General features: G+C 40.3%; 1 protein-coding gene across 1 annotated transcript; it reads right to left on the bottom strand.

Annotated features, from left to right (window-relative positions):
- Positions 1–313: 313 nt before the first annotated feature.
- Positions 314–18909, bottom strand: DNAJB11 (DnaJ heat shock protein family (Hsp40) member B11). The gene is made up of 10 exons (XM_059163202.1): positions 18557–18909; positions 15769–15925; positions 10526–10623; positions 8680–8812; positions 4812–4954; positions 3912–3994; positions 3190–3247; positions 2044–2155; positions 1184–1343; positions 314–410 (listed from the first exon to the last, which is right to left on the bottom strand). The coding sequence occupies exons 1-10, from the start codon at positions 18622–18624 to the stop codon at positions 346–348; spliced, it is 1077 nt and encodes a 358-aa protein (XP_059019185.1). The 5' UTR covers positions 18625–18909; the 3' UTR covers positions 314–345.
- Between the last annotated feature and the right edge of the window lie 22 nt (positions 18910–18931).

The raw sequence follows: 18931 nt of genomic DNA on the forward strand, positions 1-18931 counted from the left end.
TTTGAATGAAATAGCTAACAATTAACCCCAACCCTTTATATTGTGTTTCTTTTGCTCTTGGAGTCCTCTTGCGGCATTAATTCTTGAAACTCAGGCAGCAGCACCAGACATTAAATCCCCAAAGGGAGAGGTATTATTAAACCTTTTGCTGGCCAGCCTTTTCTGAACACAAATGGGCAAATTCTTAAGCCCTCTTATTCATCTCATGACGATCATTAGAGAAAAAAAATTAAGCCAAACTTGATTATTAAAAATAAGAATAAAAACACACACACAAAAAAACCCCTGTAGATAATAAATATCGCTGATTCACTTATTTTAAACAAAGTCCAATTTTATTCACTCTTAATACCCTTGCAGTCCATTGTATACCTTCTGCACTGATCCTTGGTTCAGTAGCTGTTTGATACCTGAAAAAAGAGGGAACAAGTGGTTCCATCAATAAAAGGTGATTTCTGTAGAGTTTAAAGAGCAGGTTTCATGGGAAGGCTCACAAAAAGCTGTATGACAGCTGTGGATCCGAATTAAACAAATAACTACTCATGTTCAAGTCTATTGCATGTGGATCCCCTAAACCCCCCCACAGGCACAGGTATGTCCAAGACTGCCCCTTGTCTCTTTCTGTCTCTCAGGCACACAGACCATACACATATCCCACAAAACCCTATCCAATGAGAAATGAGAAGAGGCCATCAAAAAGGAAGTAAAGCTCTTCAGTGATCTTCCGTTCCTTCTTCCTTGTCCTCTTTTCAGTTTTGATCTCTTTCACCATTCTCCTTCCTCTTCCTAATTAGGATGCACCAGCAGGCCCCTTGCCTCAAGCAGCCCTTGCTGACGCCACACCTCTGAGCCTCTAGCCCTGCTAATGTCTACCTGATACTTCCCTTTATGGTTTGGTCCAGCTAATTTGTTTTATATGATTCCAATTCACATGCATTCACATTCACACGTCCTCAGTTTCAAAGCCCAACTCATATAGCTCTTTGTAAAATAGTGACAGAAGAATTCTGAATATCTCCTTTACAGGAAGTCAAGTTCATTTTCTGGTCCTGTGTTTGCTGTCTGATGTCCCTTGAGGGTTTTGGTTTTTTTACCGATCCTCTTTAACCACTGTTCTCATAGTCACATGCCACAGACATACACACATGTGCACACATGTTCTCTCTCTCATTAGACTGCTCACCTTCTCTTGCTTCCTCTGTTAACTGTTCTTTTGGAAAATCCACATCAAAAGTGATTATCAAAGAGCCCTTGATGTTGTTGTTGTCAAAGTTGGGGAGCCCTTCTCCTTTCTTCCATAGCTTGGCTCCTGGTCTGGTGATCTTATCCCGGGAAATATGTACCTAGAAAGCAAATGGGTAGGGGGCACCTGAGTGGCTCAGTTTGTCGAGCGTCTGCTTTCGACTCAGGTCATGATCTCGGGGTCCTGGGATCAGGCCCCATGTCAGACTCCCTGCTCAGCGGGAGGTCTGCTTCTCTCTTTCCTCCCCACTCATGCTCTCTCTCGCAATCTATGCCTCTCTCTCTCTCTCAAATAAATAAATACAATCTTTATTTAAAAAAAAAAAAAAGAAGATGGGGCGCCTGGGTGGCTCAGTGGATTAAAGCCTCTGCCTTCGGCTCAGGCCATAATCCCAGGGTCCTGGGATCAAGTCCCACATCGCCTCTCTGCTCAGCAGGGAGCCTGCTTCCCCCTTCTCACTCTGCCTACCTCTCTGCCTACTTGTGATCTCTGCCTGTTAAATAAATAAATAAAATCTTAAAAAAAAAAAAGAAAGAAAGAAAGAAAGAAAGCAAAAGGAAATGTGACCAGACTAGGACTCTTGAAATACAACACATGGCTTCTAGTGAGCCTTGGTGTCCAGAGCTCCTGTCACAGTTCAGCACAGCATCAAAGATGAGGGGACAAGGGAAACATCACTAGGACACTGCAAGCCAAAGAAATACGTTTTCAAAATAAAAAGAGAAATCAAACATGTAATCCCCAAACCACCCACATGAAGGTTTTAAAAGGACAGGAAGCAGGAAAATTGGTGTGTTTACCTTGTGACCATCCAAATGAGTAATATCCATATCAAAGCCCACCAGAGACTCCACTAGTGAGATTGTCACATTTGTGTATAAATCATCTCCTCTCCTTTCGAATATTGGGTGTCTAAAAACAGAACAAGGTAAAAATCAAAATTTTCCATCTTTCTTTGGAAAGCATTCAAAAATATTTTAGAAAAATCTTGTGGAAAGGATGAATACCCCTCTTTCAAACAATAAACATTTATTTGATATTCCTTTGTGTATAGTATTAATTGAAACTACAAAGTTCTATAAGATTTATAAATCCTAAGCTTAAGGAGCTTATAAATCAGTAGAAGGCAGAGGTAAAAGTAATTACTAAAAAAGTAAAAGTAAAAAAAGTAAAATTACTAAAAAGTAAAAGTAAAATTACTCCTACAGTAAAAGTAGGAGTAATTAGATTACAGAAAAGAGAAAGACAAGTTCTGGCAGTGAGGACTGGGCAATGGGCATCAGGAACGGGTTTGGGAAGGTCTCCAGAGCTGGGCTCAAGGCCAGGTCAGCTCTAGAGACGCAGATCACATGTTCATAAAGTAGGTAAGGAAGCTGGGGAAAGTCTGAGGCAGTGAGGGCCCATTTCTCCATATTTACGTGGGAAACTTGTTTTACTGAGTCCTCAGAAGCAGAGGTACCACTGCTTCTCAAGGTGGTAACAGGAGAGAAATAAAAAACCGGAAAGCTTGAGCCCCGGGCAAAATTCTTATATAAGCAGCACTTCATGCTAAAGAGAAGCTGCAGATTATGTAATAGAAGGTCCTTTCTATCTCAAGTCTTCCATCCTTGTATGGTGCCATGCTTCCTCAGTCGAAATCTCAGGTCTCCTTGAGACGCATTTGTGTTTGCCTCTCTTTTACAACTCCTTACTTGTCTCATCAGTTTTTCGTTCCAACATCTTTTGGTTTTGTAGGTCCTGAGTAAATATGTTAACAGCTCAATCCTCAGCCACAACCACAAATTTTCAGTATTGTAGAGTTACAAACGATCATTTAGGGTACGAAGGGCATGGACAGAGAGTAAACTCTAACAGTGTCCTGGTGGCTATCCATTTGTCTCTATCCTAATCCAACTCATCTGAAAAGCAGGGGCTAAAGAGACGGTCTCCAAAATCTGATCACTTACTTGACAACTTTGATTCGGAACCGCAGGTCCCCTGGCTCTCCATCCACGTGAGGCTCACCTAGTTCGAAGAGATGATGGCACATTTAAGTCGCACATTATGCATGCTGCAAATCTATCTGCAGTTTAGGAGAATTTTTTAAAGCCACTACCTTAGGTATGGTCTATCGAGTCTATCTGTGAAAGCAGTGTCTCTAACTGGTTATATCAACTTTCAGATTATTAGTGAAGATCACCTGTATCTCAGGCACAGCAATAAATAACTTGACCTGTTTCCTAAACAAAGAAAGATTCATTGATTTCTTGAACCTAAAGTCTTAAAGCTTCTTTTCTTTCAGAAACCTCAAAGGGGAGTTCTGAGAGCCTTTGATTAATGCCAACCAGAGCTACGTATCTTCTTTTGCTGCTGAGTTAAAATTAATTCATTAGGGTCTGAACACCCTAAATTTTGAAATAACTTAGACTACTAGATAAAAAGCTACTAGGTAGTTAGCTTTTGGCCATGGTATTCTAAAGATAATCTGTAGTGCTATGGTTTAAGGTGAACATCCAGGAAGGCCACGGAAGGCTTTCTGTGCCCTAAAACTGACTGGAGAGTGTTGGAAATAATACATGCATTTACTATGTGGCCATTAGGATATGATGTGAGGTGGGGGTGGCTGGTATTCACAAGCACACAGAGAACACAGAATTATGACAGTAAAACATCAATATCAGCGTTTCACCTTCTCCGATAAAGGGGTACTCCATGCCATCTCTCACCCCAGGTTCTATTTCTACCTCCAGTGTTCGTTCTTCATTCACTAGTCTGAAATAGAATTTAAAAAGAAAAAAATGAAAATACAAACCAAACTCCACATACACATAATTAATTTTTTCTGTTTTATCAGAGTTGTTTCTTGAAAGACTATTCCATCCCTCTAGTTGACACAACCATCTGAGATCTATTTACATCTCCTACATGCCAAAAGCCAGGGCAAAACTACTATTTATTGTACAATTTTGTGGCTGTTGCCTCCAAAGAAGCCTGCAGTAGACTGATTACTTTAAGCTGAGTGATCAATAATAGAGAAAACTACTCACTCTTACATAAATTTCCATCTGGAAGGACAGGAATCAGAAGCAAAGTTTATCCTATCTGATATTTTTCCTGATCCCATAAAGAACTGATCTAGTTTTGATATATATATATATATATAATATACAGTCAATTAAATAGTTATGTTTATGGCATAATCAGCAAATAGTACTTCTCTCATCTGCGGTGTTAGCTGGATATATTTGACTGCTCTACTATTCCAAGTAGGAAAAATGTAACATTAACATTTGCTAAGTATATTCAGCGATAAAGGGCACAGCTTATTAGTTCAGAAATACAGAAAGAGATATAGGAGACATACTTTTGGGAAAAATAAAAAGATATATCTTTTTATAAGATAGAGCAAGACATATCTTTGCTCTATCCTCTGGTGCAATGTGAAAAAGAGAGAGAAAGGAGGGTGCCGGGATATAGGGGGAAAAATCTCGGTATGGACCACGAGCATTTTATGAAACAAGTGAGAGGATGAGTGTCTCAGTGGAACAGAGAAGGTGCTCACTTGACCTTACTTGACGTGCTTACTTACTTGACGTTAGGGCACTCATCACAGACCACCTCCTGGGTCATCTGGAAACGCCCTGGGCCCAGCTGGGTAGTCCGCATCTCTTGCCGGCAATTGCATTTTCGTTTGCCCGGAGCCTGCCTTGCCACAGGTTTGTTTCGAACTACCTAAGAAGTACATAAACAACATCAGCTTCTCTCCCTATAAAAGAGCCTCTGGTTTCCTCAGCTGATCAGGGCTGAACAGGTGCTGGCGCTGGAATGTTCCCTTCTCCGGCAAGCTATCCCCCAGGGAGACCTAATGCTGAGAGAAGCCTTTATGGAGTTACAAATCAGCCCCCATCCCATGCAGGAATGAAGCAAACGGATACTTAAACGACTCCACGTCTGAAGCTGGAGGAGAGAGAGGGGATTAAAAAAGAAGAGAACTGAAAAATGAGGTGGATGATATCGGCATTTCTAAGGCACAACTAAACACCACAGAGTTGAAGCTGTTCACAGAATTGCTATCTTTTAAGAAATCTGAGCCGTGCAAAGCACAGGCCCTGGAGAACAACCATGGCCTTGAAAAGCTGGTATTGGCTGCCACCATACCATTAGCTATGATAAATCTAATGAAAACACTTGCTTGTTTCAGGCAACTCAGTTTAGGACGGTTGCCCACTACTATCTCACATCAGATACTGAACATGTGAGGGACACAATGATCATCTCTTTGTCGCCACCTGCAACCAGACACCCTGCTCCCTCAAGGTACGTGGGAACCCAGACACATGAAGAACTGTATTCTGGGTTTTGCCTGTTTCATCAGTCAGACGCCTAATCATAAGGGACATGTTCACACAGCAGGATGACACAGACGCTCAGGAGGAAAGCCCCTTCCAGCCCACAAATACATGAAAGCCTAGGTCAATGGAATAAATGACAACAGTAATTAGAGCAGACACTCTATGACACTTACTCTGTGCCAAACAAACAATGCACTTTTACATACATGAACTTGCTTGATCCTTGCATCAACTTCATGAAGTAGATAGTGATACGGTCTCCGTTTTATAAGGGAAGTAATGAAGGCACAGAAAGGTTCAGGAACATGACCAAGGTCACGTAACTAATATATGGCAGAACCAGTATTTGAAATTAGGCAGTCTAGCTCTGAAGTCTGTGCTTTTAATTACCATGCTTTCTTCAAGGTCATTCTTCCTTGAAAAAGAACTTTCCATGGATCATTTAAATGGCAAGGCAGACATCCTTTACAACAACTGGATTTTTGTGCTAACTGAGGAGTGATATACACAGGGTATTAGTAATGACTGCAGACAACATGTCTGGAGGGAACAAGGGAGTTCATTAGGCTCACCACCTTCTCCTACCTCAACAACCTATCTTGCTTTTGAAGGAGAGATGTCCCGAATACTCAGACCGAAGCACTGTATTGGAAGCCCATGCACCCTCTGCAACTATCCAGTCTTCTTTCAACTACTTGGAGCAAAAGCACAACTAATGAGAATGCTTCCTGTCAAGCTGGTATGTAAGCATGGGCTACTGGCTATCTCCTCCAAAATCCTCTAAAAACTAAAAGGAAACATGGATTTCAGGAAACAATTATAACACACAATTGGTTGGAAAATTCCAGAGATGGAAGGCTGTTTGGAACTAGCATGTGTACAGTGTAGTGGCTACAGCTTGGGGCAGCAGCTAGTGGAGGCCACTGCGGAGATGCTAGAGAAAAGTAGTTGAAGTTCTGCTCTCACCTTTCTCTTGAACTGCCTTGGGACAAGCACTGCTTGGCCCCCTCTTCCAAAACAACAGACCCCAGACACCAAACAAAACCAAAAAACCCCAAAAAACCTTCAAGAACATAGACAAATAAAACACAGTTAAAACCACTACGAAAAGGTTTGCCCCAAGATGCTCTACCAGGGAAAGAGACTTGCTAACACCCATGGGGGAAATGCAAGCTCAAAGGCCAAAAAAAAATTCTGGACACTTGAGGAGTCCAACTATATAGCCCCCACCTGCAGAAAAGACAACAAACTGGATAAAACATATATTTTAAGCAAATGTATTAGAGAAGACAGGCCAAGAATTTAAAATAAGCATGGTAATATTTAAGGAGATCAGGAAAGACCTTAGCGATAATGTAAGGATCCAGTATAGTTGTTATGTATAAAAACGTGAATTGAAATAAAAAAGCAGCAAAGGGGATATTATTAGGATAGACATAGTTGAAGACTATAGTGAGGCAGAAGTCCAAAATAAGGCACTCTCCTAGAAGGAAGCAGAGAAGGCTAAAGAACTAGAATGGGTTTTTTGTTTGTTTGTTTTTATATTTAAAAGAAAGTTAAGAGCAGATAGAAGGAGAAATGCCAACAAAGAGGATTATGTATTTGAAAAAATAACAAATAAATTTTCCAGAACTAAAAAGAGATGAATAACCTCAAATGAAAAGATCCCAAAGTTTAAGTAGAAAATATAAGTGACCTGTTTTCTGATTTTAGGGCAGAAAAGAATTTCTTTCTTTCTTTCTTTCTTTTTTTTTTTTTTAAGATTTTATTTATTAATTTGAGAGAGAGAGAATGAGAGGGTGTGAGAGAGAGAGAGCATGTGAGCGGGGAGGGCCAGAGGGAGAAGCAGGCTCCGTGCCAAGCAGGAAGCCTGATTTGGGACTTGATCCCAGGACTCCAGGATCATGACCCGAACCAAATGCAGTCACTTAATCAACTAAGCCACCCAGGCAACCCCCAGAAAGAATTTCTTAAACAAGATACAAAAACTAATCATAAAAGTAAAGACTGATAAATTTGGCCACGTTAAAATTAACTACTTCTGTTCATTTTAAATAAATCTTCAATATAATGGAAACACAAGTTACAAACTGGCTACCTCTAGCCAACAAAGGTTAATAGTAAGAATAAACTATTCTTAGAAATCAATAAGAAAAAGGCAAAAAAAAATGGGCAAAATATGAACAGATTTCCCAAGAGAGAAAACAAATATGGCCATAGATGTTTATCCTAATTATGAATTAAGAAAATACATATCAAGACCACAATGACATAACATCTCTGCCCACTTGATGGGCAAAAACTGAAAAATCTAATAATTCTGTTTTAGAGGGGCAGAAGATCTACAGAATCTCATGAACTGCTGGTGGAAGTGCTGGTAGTCATCAATGGAGAAAACAATAGAGAATCATCCTGTACACATCACACTAGTTCAGATTCCCCAGCAATTTCACTCTTCCATATATACACCCAAGAGAAATTCTTGCTCACATGTACTTGGATGTACGTACAAGTTCATTTAACAGCACTGTGAGGAAGTGGGAAAAAAAAAAAAACCCACCCTGGAAATAACCTACATGCTTACTGATACAGTAACATTCATAATAAGATTCTGTTCAGCAGAATTACAGTGACAGCAACAGGCACCAACCTTGGTAACATAACAGTAAAAGAAGCCAGTCCCAGGAGGGAAGGTATGGTGTGATACCATTTTTACAAGGTCAAAAACAATGAAAACACAATGACATATTATTCAGGTATTCATACACATGTAATACAACAAAGAGACAAGAGTAACAAGGGAATGATAAAGACCAAACTCAGGAGGGCAGCTAGCTCTGAAGGGAGGCAGAGGGATGGAAGCAGGGCGTAGCACAGGGCAGATATGAGTGGTGGTCTTTTTGTAGTTAGTTCTTGGGCTAGGCAATGAGTTCATGAAACAAGAGCTGTGCATCATGAACCAAAGATTATGATTAACTCAATTCGGTACATCTAGTTACTCCCCCGACTCCCAAAAGACAGAGAAGGTACTCAGAAATTCCTTGTTTTTGGTCAAAAGAACAAGTTCTGGGAGTTAGTATGAATAGCTGTATTGTTTGAACTTACTTCCACAAAATTTCCTGCATATACTTCTTCCAAAGTGACTTCTAGATCTACAATGATATCACTGCCTCTTGGAATATTTCGGTCTTGCTGACGAGGGGTTCCTCCAAACATGAAACCAAAATCTCCAAAGAAGCTGTGGATAAATGTAAAATCATCAGGAAAAGAAAGCAGAGCTCGTATCTGCAATTATTTACTTTTCTTCACATGGATACAATATTGTCTCCTACCAACATATTGTATAAAACCGGACATTTTTAATACATTGAAGTCATATAACATACACAATTTTTAATTTATACAATATCAACTATATTGCCCCGCCACAAAAAAATTTCTTTTAATAAATATTGTCCAGACATATAGCATAGTGCATAAATACAGTGTGCCAATGAATTCAAAGTTGTGTTAATCACGAAAATAATAATTTGTTTTAATATGGAGGAATATCAGGATATAATAGACTTACTGAAAAAGGGCATAGTATTTATAAACTCAGATGATTCTGACTCTAATGGTAATTTTGAACATTTTGAGCATTCACTTCGTATATTTAGAAACTAGCTCTAGTTAAAGAAGCTACTGTTCTATATAAAACTCTTGGGTACGTAATTAAATAAGCTAAAAAAGCGTCAGCCTTAGTAGAATGCTGGACCTTAAGAAAAAGGAAGCTCTGTTCTCTACAAAACGTAAATCAATTTTTCTAAGTAACAAAAACATCACTTTGAATTAAAATAAACAATGACCTTCAAATGTACAGGTGTTCTAATCTTAACATTAATTTTTGATGCTAAGAAGCCTCAGATATTAGCAAGTGATGACATCTAGGTAACTCCCTCCCACCCACCAACTAATCTTGGTGAATAGATTCCTTGAATCTTAAACAAAAACAGACAGGGAGGATTTGCAGGGTCTGGGGAGAGGAGGTGGTTGCTGCAGATGGGAGCTTTCTCTTTCTGGTATCACTTCTAATAGCCAAGTGGAACAGGACACTTTCCTAGTAGGCTAACATAACCAAATCAAACCTGGGGAAGAGAAGGATTTCCTAATCATACCACTCACATACCTTCACAAGTCCTGAAAAATCTACAGCTACCCGCAAATACTAAATGGGGTAAACTACTGTATGCAAGAGTGATTCTTAACTTTCTTCGGGAAAGGGTTCACAAAGACTTTTTAAGAAGAAAGGAATAAACCTTTTCCCCATAGGAATGCATGCTCAAACTTTTTTTTTGTTTATAACTTGATTTGAAACCCCAGATTAAGATCTTACATGGCATCATCAGGGCATATAGAAATTCAATAAAGAGGGGTTCAAAGAGAGTGAGAGAAAGGTGGGGATTATTCCAGCCATTTAGCACTCCCAGAAAGTGATGTGCAAAAGGAGATAAAGAGCCTCTACCCTAATTCCTTCCACCAATGCTGAAACCATAGATACCCCTCTCTCGTTGACAGAATGAAAAAGAGGCAGTTCTGGGTATGGGGGTAGGAATTTCCCTCACTCTTTCTGCTTATGAGAATAACTTTATGCATTAACGGTTTGCAGATTCTAAGAGAACAGACAACACATACTGGTTTCCAACATATGGGGCCCCTAGCATCGTCAGGGTCAATGTGATTGAACAGTGAGCTGGATGGACAGCACTTTCGGGGCTATCTTTTTTGGAGCTTTATGAAAATAGAAGGGTGCATTCCCACAGGGAGGAGGATGACTGACCTCTTGGTCAAGAATCAGTTGAATTTTATTCTTCATCAAAAGCTTCTGAACAAGGGAGCAAGGATAAATCTTTAATAATAATCCAGTGATCCACTCTCAGATACTAACTTTGCAAATAGGCAAATTACTTACTGTGAAAAAATGTCTCCATGGGAGCTCTGATGACCATCTTTTAATCCCTCTTCACCGTAAGTATCATATTGTTTCCGTTTTTCACTATCTGACAGAACCTGGGGACAAAAGCCAGCGGAGGAAAAGATCATGAGTTGGTTATATGCGATTAAGGTACATTCGTATTTATGCTGTATTTTTAGACTGATACGGTCTCTATCATTTTTGTGGAATGCAGTGTTCATTCGATATGGTATTAAGGCAAGTATATATTTTCTTCAGCAGACTAAATTCTTTGATGCACTGTTCATTTTGGAACTTCACAGTGCTCAATTCCTGTCTTTACCAAAATTGGCCTAGTCACATAAAAATCATATCTGAGATTAGCAATGTGGGGGTAAAAGGGAGGGCAACAACAGAAAAGAGGTGAGATGAATTCCACAGGTTTATTTCCCATGCAGTTTGATTATTGTGGTTGTGCTGTTCACCTCTATGACACAGTAGATCTCTGAACCATAGATTAGGATAGGACTATGACAGATTGTCATTAGTGATAGCAGCAGCAAAACGGGACAGCCTTAAAATCTGTCCACACCATATATGTGCCTCCCCTCCACACACATTAGAAGACTGACAGGTCAAGGTAATCCAATTTTAGGCCCTTCAGAAAGGTCTATACTACTATATTTCATTATCCCTTTTCCATTTGGGGGTTAGGTAGAAATCCTTTTGTAGAAGAATGCTGTCTGCCACATATATGTTTAAGTTTGTAAACTTCTGAGTCTGAATTACAGAGTAAAATAACAAACAAAGAAACCACTGCTCTATGAAGACTGCTCAAGGATTATTTCACAGCTTGGAAAGATTGGGCCGATTCCATTTATAATACTGAAGAATATCAAAACAAAGTAAGCTTCCATACTCTTTAAAATCTGCTTTCAACTTGCCAAAAAAAGTAAAAGCTTCCCACCTATGTAGAGAAATCTGAAGTATACCCACACATATAATTTTTTTGGGAAGATTTTATTTATTTATTTGAAGAGATCACAAGTAGGCAGAGAGGCAGGTGGGGGCGGGGTGGGGGAAAGCAGGCTCTCCCTGCAGAGAGCCCGATGTGGGGCTCGATTCCAGGACCCTGGGATCATGACCTGAGCCGAAAGTCGAGGCTTTAACCCACTGAGCCACTCAGGAGCCCCGACCCACACATATAATTTTGACAACTAAATAATTTTATACCTCCTTTGTTATTCTGAATCGAAATATTTAGACAGCAGATTGAGGGGAAAGTTATTTCAAACCCATACTTGCACTGGCTCAGGGAAAGAGAAGCTGGAAGTAGATGGGGCCTGCTAACTCAGCAAAAGAAACGGAAGATCTGCCTGGCATATATAAACAGGACACACTTTGGCTACGGGCTGAGTGATGTGTAAGAAGCCACTGCAAAAATTTTCTTTTTCTAAATGTATCTGATATGTTACAAGAAATTGAATGTATGACAGAGAATATTCTTTTTTTTTTTTTAAGATTTTATTTATTTATCAGAGAGAGAGAGAACGAGTGCGCACAAGCAGGGGGAGTGGCAGGCAGAGAGAGAAGCAGACTCCTCGCCAAGCAAGGAGCCCAAAGTGGGACTCAATCCTAGGACCCTGGGATCGTGCCCTGAGCCAGAGGCAGACGGCTTAACAGACTGAGCTACCCAGGCATCCTGAGAGAGAGAGAGAGCATTCTTTTTTTTTTTTTTAAAGATTTTATTTATTTGACAGAGATATAGAGAGCATGAGTAGGCAGGAGTTGCAGGCAGAGGGAGAGGGAGAAGAAGATTCTTTGCAGATCAGGGAACCCGACTCGGGGCTTGATCCCAATCATGAACTGAGCTGAAGGAAGCCGGTTAACTGACTAAGCCACCCAGGCACCCCAAGAGAAAACATTCTTAAAAGCAGAGACAAATGGGTTAGTTCAGAAGTAACCAGAGTACTTGACTAAAGGTAATATGACAGCTCACATGAAAGGAATGTTTTAGTAAATATCCTTAAAAAAATTAGCTATTTCGGGGAAGTAGAAATGGGCAAACTTAAAAAAACAAACAAACAAAAAAGACAACTCTTATTATCATGTGATCTGGCCTTCCAATATTTTTACTTCCAATATTTTTACTTTCAAGTCTCCTGTGGGTTTATCTCGACAAAGAAATGAACCCCACATTTGGGTCTATTAGAAATACCACTTCAAAACCCCCGAACAGAGACATCTGGATGGCTCAGTCGGTTAAGCATCTGTCTTCAGTTCATGATGCCAGGGTCCTGGGATTGAGTCCCACGTCAGCCTCCTTGCTCAGCAGGGAGCCTGCTTCTCCCTCTGCCTCAGCTACTCCCCCTGCTTATGCTCTCTCTCTGACAAATAAATAATCAGATCACAAGTAGGCAGAGAGGCAGGCAGAGAGAGAGGAGGAAGCAGGCTCCCCACTGAGCAGAGAGCCCGATGCAGGGCTCGATCCCAGGACCCTGGGATCATGACCTGAGCTGAAGGCAAAGACTTTAAACCACTGAGCCACCCAGGTGCCTCATAAATAAAATCTTAAAAAAAAAAAAAAAAAGCGCCACACACACAAAAACAAAACCCCCAAAGACTATTTTAGAGTCAGTCTTTTCATGGACAGCAAAGACATCTGGAGTAACTGCACACCCCCCCTCAAACTATCCTTAAAGTTATCTATTATAATTCACTTCCTTCTCAGTTTTTTTCTGTCCAAGGAAAGCGATTTTATTCCATGGTCTTGGAAACTAGTTTATTTTCAAAAGAAAATAAAGGTTCTTAGATGATTGGCCAATCAACTCAGAGTCTCAACTAATTAAGATGCCAGCAGTAATCCCAGTTCAGTAGAGAAGACAGATTTGTATTCACAGAAGACTCTTCAACTTAACCGGGATTTTGATTTGTGAACACTAATTTATCTAAGGACCAAAGGCAATGAAGTGAGTGATACAAAGAAAAAAGAAAATTTGAACTAGTGACTAGAAAGGTTCTTAGAGTTAAATAAACTGCAATCTCATAAATGATTTATATATAGCCTGCTTAGGTTGTCACTTAAGAACATGGTAGACTCCAAGGATTTTGTTTTTTTTAAGAGACACACAGAGAGAATGAGTGAATATGAGAGTAGTGGGTGAAAGGCAGAGGGTGAGGGAGAGAGAGAATCCCAAGCAGGCTCTACACTCAGCACGAAGCCTGATGCAGGTCTCAATCCCATGACCCTGAAATCATGATCTGAGTTGAAATCAAGAGCCAGATGCTCAACCAACTAAGCCACCCAGATGCCCCAACATGGTAGCCTCTTTAAAGAACATGACAAATTTTTAGCAACAGCTTCCCTAAAAAATATTTTGGACTATTGGGTTCCTAGCAAAAAAAGGAAATATTTATGGGAAAATAGTGCAAAATATGGAATCCATATTATCAAGAAGAACCAAAATGTTATGTATAATTTAAGAGAGTCCACCAACGCTCTCAAATTTATTTGTGGGACCTAGGTTAGGAATTCCACTCCTATAGGAGCCCTGAAGGTGTCAATAGAAGAAAGGGAGGGCCCCATTAGCTTTAGGTTTCTCCTCGGTTTAAATCACTGGTTTAGTTCAGTGGATTCTTTAATCTAGGCTTTGGGATCCCTTACCTTTGGGGTTTTTCCCACTACTAAAATATTTTTCAGATTTTGTTCCAGGCTTCTCACTATCCAGGGATTTAACTTGAATTCAGAAGTTTTAGCTCCATAACTTTCAGAGTTAAATTATTTTTTCCTGTGCCCTTTTAGAAAATGGGAGTGTTAGCACTAGAGTGATAACACTGTAATGTAAAAACTGAAATCTGCTAAGAAAGCAGTTTAAATGTTCTCACCATAAAAAGAAACAAATGAGTGCTGTGCTGGATGTGTTAGTTAATTACATGGGAAGAGTTCTTTCACAATGTACACATATATCAAATCATTTAAACATGTTATCATTTTATTTGTCAATTATATCTCAATAAGGCTGAAACCCCTCCCCCATCCGGATCTCTTATTCTATTTCTAGAGGAAAAGTGAATTGCAACATATGAAAAATAGCTTCCTCCTAATAGAGGAAAGATTATTAGAACTTATTTGTAAAATTTTTTCACCATAGTGTTGAAAGAATCTATGTACAACAGTTTCCCAATAATAAGTAACTTATTAAGCATTCAAAATATATTCCTTGGTGTAATTAATAATGGAATAAAAAATGGGAATAAGAATATGCCCAGCTCTGCTATATTTCATGGTATCCTACTGCAGATTAAATGAGATGATACTGATAAAAGCATCTACATCTCCTGATTAGAGGCTGCAAATTATAAACTGTAGCTGTTTTGACTGATCTGCACAAAAAAGAAATTTTAAAACTGAATCAGTTACCAACATTTTTCAATCAAAAGAATTACATAAAAATCTGGATTTCCACTTATCTTAAAAAATTACATGATCTGGCAACACTGTTTCCATTTGTACATGGCAAAAACTGGCTGGGTTTGAGTAAGAGCTGTCCCCTTGAAAATGGGCAAGAAGGCTTCAGTTTGTCACAGTCCTCAACAATCCCTGTTGATTCCGAACATGGAGGCAGAATATTCACTGTCACGTTTTACCTTATAACTGCCTTGCATGTCATGCGTCTGCTCCATGTATGCATGTGGATTTACGAACCTCATTTAAATTTTGTTTCTATTTCTGGTTCTAGCTCCCAAACTGATTGAATGTTGATCAATCTACTCATTAACCCACCAATCTTTCTTTCTTTCTTTTTTTCATCTTTTTCACCTGAATCTCCTTAATCAAACAAAAACTAGTATGAAAAAAAAAAGGAAATAGCATATACTAACCTTAATATACAATATAGCAGTAAGCACTACTTTTATTTTTATCTATTGTCTCTTTTTAAAAAGAAGTGACCTGAAAGAAAGGAGTGTTACTCTGTGTTATGCTGACTTTTCTCTATCTGTAGGTTTTATTTTTTATTTATTTATTTTTTAAAAGATTTTATTTATTTATTTGTCAGAGAGAGAGCACAAGCAGGCAGAGTGGCAGGCAGAGGCAGAGAGAGAGAAGCAGGCTCCCTGCTGAACAAGGACCCCGACGCGGGACTCGATCCCAGGACCCTGGGATCATGCCCTGAGCCGAAGGCAGCGGCTTAACCGACCGAGACACCCAGGCGTCCCTATCTGTAGGCTTTATTCATACTTCATCCTTTTTCCTGACTCACCTCATAAGCAGCACCTAGATCCTGGAATTTCTCCTGAGCTCGAGGATCATCAGGGTTCCGGTCAGGATGAAGCTGTAGGGCTAGTTTCCTGTAGGCCTTTTTAATGTCTTTTATAGAGGCACTTCGAGGTACCCCTAAGATCTTATAGAAATCTCGCCTGGGGAATAGGGAGGGGGAGAGAGTACTTCATTAAAGAGTTATACATTACATTTTTAAAAGCCAAATATTTTTCCTTTACATTTAGGTTTGTATATGAGCAAAGAGGTATGAAAATGAAGGTATACATGTGACACACTTTTAAAAAAGCAGGACTAAAAAGAGAACACATCAGAATTTGTGATGAGTCTTATATACTGAAATAGTCATAATGAGAGGCTATGCACTTTTTGAACTTGGCTAGAATTATTCAAAACATCTGTGGTACACTTCTCTTAGAACTATCTTCAGGCAAGAAAACTATTTTACTTATGGCCACAAGTTATTTTCAACCAAAAACCACATAATCAAATTAATATTCTCCTCTTCCCTTCCCTCTATTAGTGACTTAAATGATTTCTGGCTGTTTCCAAAGGTCAAATAAAACCCAAAAGATAATTTTCTTTATTCAAAAAGATTCCATCACATAAATGTTCTAATAGTAGCTTTGTTTGGAATGTTAAACATGAAGTGACTGAAATTAACTTGAGAGGTTACCATAGAGGTTAAGCCAAAATCCAGTAAGAACCCTGAAGAAAGAATAACATACATTTGCATATATGAAGTGTGGTGTTATTTTGCTAAAAGTGAGAGAAAATATCAGTCTTGCAGTCATTGCTAGTGGTTATACTGGTTTGTCTTGGTCAAGTCTTAATGACAGACAGCTGCTGAAGCCCATATGCAAGAGCCTAAAGTCTCAGCAGCTACAAATACATATATGGCATGAGCTGGGAGATAAAGTACAGATTCGCTGACCTCCTGGCAAGGGACTATGCTGGAACCAAATTAACTATAAAAGGAATCTTTGCAAGAAGGACCAATGGATGGAACAGACTATGATAAATTTTCAGAGCAGGAACTATAGCCCATAGAAGACGCCAAAAAAATAATCATTGAATGAAATGAATAATTAAGCATGATCACAGAAACCTACTCCTTTTGCCAGAGTCACTTGAGCCATCAAAATTTATTCTGAAAATGCATTTCTCAACACAGGGGATGGGAAAGTTGTTCACAATGGACATGCTAATGTAGTAGTGATGGTGATTTTAAAACGCAATGGGGATAAAATGCACTGGGGTGCTAGGAGATACAAGACAGAACATTGAACAAATTATTTCATAAGCTCTTAGTCCCATTTTGGAAAGTCATTTAATCATTTCAGGTATAAGTCTGAAAAATTATCACCCCCCCAAGGGATTCCATGAAAAATAATTAGATGCTTTATCCTCTCCCCCAAAATCTGCAAAGCCCCAGAGATCTCTTGAGACAAGCATTAAATAAATAAAAAGGTTCACTAAAATTAATAACAAAAGAGCTTTTTAAAGAATGAGGCTTACTTAGAATATGCTTAATATTAAAATGGCTAAGTAACAGCCCAGAAAAATCAGGGAGAAGATGGCTGGCATAGTTCAGCATCAATATTATAGTTCCCAAAAGACTTCTTCCCCGTCCCCCACCCCCAAAAGGTTGGCATTTAAAGCTACAGAATTAGCAAATTCATACTGACATTTTGTTTAAACATCTTAGGATATGTGTTGTTTTAAGTGAAGTACTAACAAAAGCATACTAAGAAAAACAAAAGAGCATTACCTAGAAGAAACTAATTTTTTAAGCAATTTAAAATGCTTTACAGGAAAAAAAAATGACAGTAAATGTAAGCATATATGTACAGGGAAAAAAACTTTGAAGAAATAACAAGTACTTCAAAATTTAAAGTTTTGCTAACCAGCATCTCCTCCAGTTAGAGAAACTTACGAATTGTTAGAAGCTAAGATTTCCCACACTCTAAAACATGAGCCTGGCATATCGTATCCTGTGGTCATCAGGCTTTAATACCATGGATCTAAAGGGTTGGAAGGATCCTTAAGAGTTCAGTTGGTCCTACTCCCTTCATACAGGGGGCACCTTATTATCTTCATGCTACAGATAAGACTTGAGGTGGTTCCTTAAGAGGCACAGAATTCATAAGTGGATTGGGGATGTGTGGTCTTGAATGGCTCACTACCTGTTGGTGAAATACTCTTCCCCGTCCTAAGATCATAAAGCTTCTCAAGAAGATACCACAAAGAGAGACAGTGAAGCATGATGACAGCTTAGGCTGAATTATCTCAAGAAACCGGAAAGTACAAGAACTCTCCAAAGAGTCTGCCTTGCTCCCTCAATCCAATTTCCTTCAGTCCCAGCATGGTTTCTCTGTCTGTTCCTACCTCCTCACTCAGCCTCGCATCATAACCCACCCACTTTGATGTCAGCCCCCTCAGTGGCTGGCTGCAGGCTATATACATTGTAGGGCCCTCTTCTACAGCTCAGCAGCAACCCCACCCCCACGGTGTGTCTGGCTGTGCATCCAAATCCCAGTCTTTGGGGCAAATCTAGCTCCAGGGGCCTCTGGACCTAAGCCCCCTCACTCGTGCCACCCACTGCTCTCCTCTCCACCCCCCGCGAGCCTGGCCCACAGGACCCATTCTTCTGCCCCCACCCTCACCTCAGCAACGCCCCTCTCTACTCCCTCAGTCTGGCGATGCTCCCTCATCCCCAGCCAAGACTGACAGACTCACGGGCCCCGTGCCCGCGGCTGCCTGTTCCTCACCCGGCGATCACGGCCCCGAGGAGGTAGAGCAGCAACAGGCAGAAGGTGCCCAGGTTCTGCGGGGCCATGGTTTCTCGGTGCCGGCCTCTGTGCCGGTCCCTAGCCCACGCGCTCCTCACAGCCTCCGCCGCCGCCGCGTCGGCTCACCAGCCCACCCGGCGCTGAGAGGCCGCCTCCCACCGGGATCTCCTCCTCGGTCCGCAGCGACAGCTAGCTCGCCCCCTCCTCTGCTAGTCCACTTCCCGGGAGTCCCGAGTCCCCGTAAGAGAAGCCCCCAGCAGGCGAGAGCCTATCGCTGCTCGGGACATCACACGCGGCCGGTGCCTCGCAGCCAATCGACGCAGTACACTTCACCTCCGAGGCGGCGCGGGCGGC

The sequence above is a fragment of the Mustela lutreola genome, chromosome 2, assembly GCF_030435805.1.
Source record: "Mustela lutreola isolate mMusLut2 chromosome 2, mMusLut2.pri, whole genome shotgun sequence".
NCBI lineage: Eukaryota > Metazoa > Chordata > Mammalia > Carnivora > Mustelidae > Mustela > Mustela lutreola.

What these genes read in the sequence shown, in the direction of transcription:
- DNAJB11 (XM_059163202.1), bottom strand. Translation starts at nt 18,624, where the DNA reads ATGGCCCCGCAGAACCTGGGCACCTTCTGCCTGTTGCTGCTCTACCTC. An exon ending in CTCGGGGCCGTGATCGCCGG is followed by an intron (nt 15,926 to 18,556) that starts GTGAGGAACAGG and finishes CCTATTCCCCAG; the next exon opens with GCGAGATTTCTATAAGATCT. An exon ending in GATGAGTGCCCTAACGTCAA is followed by an intron (nt 3,995 to 4,811) that starts GTAAGTAAGCAC and finishes ATTCTATTTCAG; the next exon opens with ACTAGTGAATGAAGAACGAA.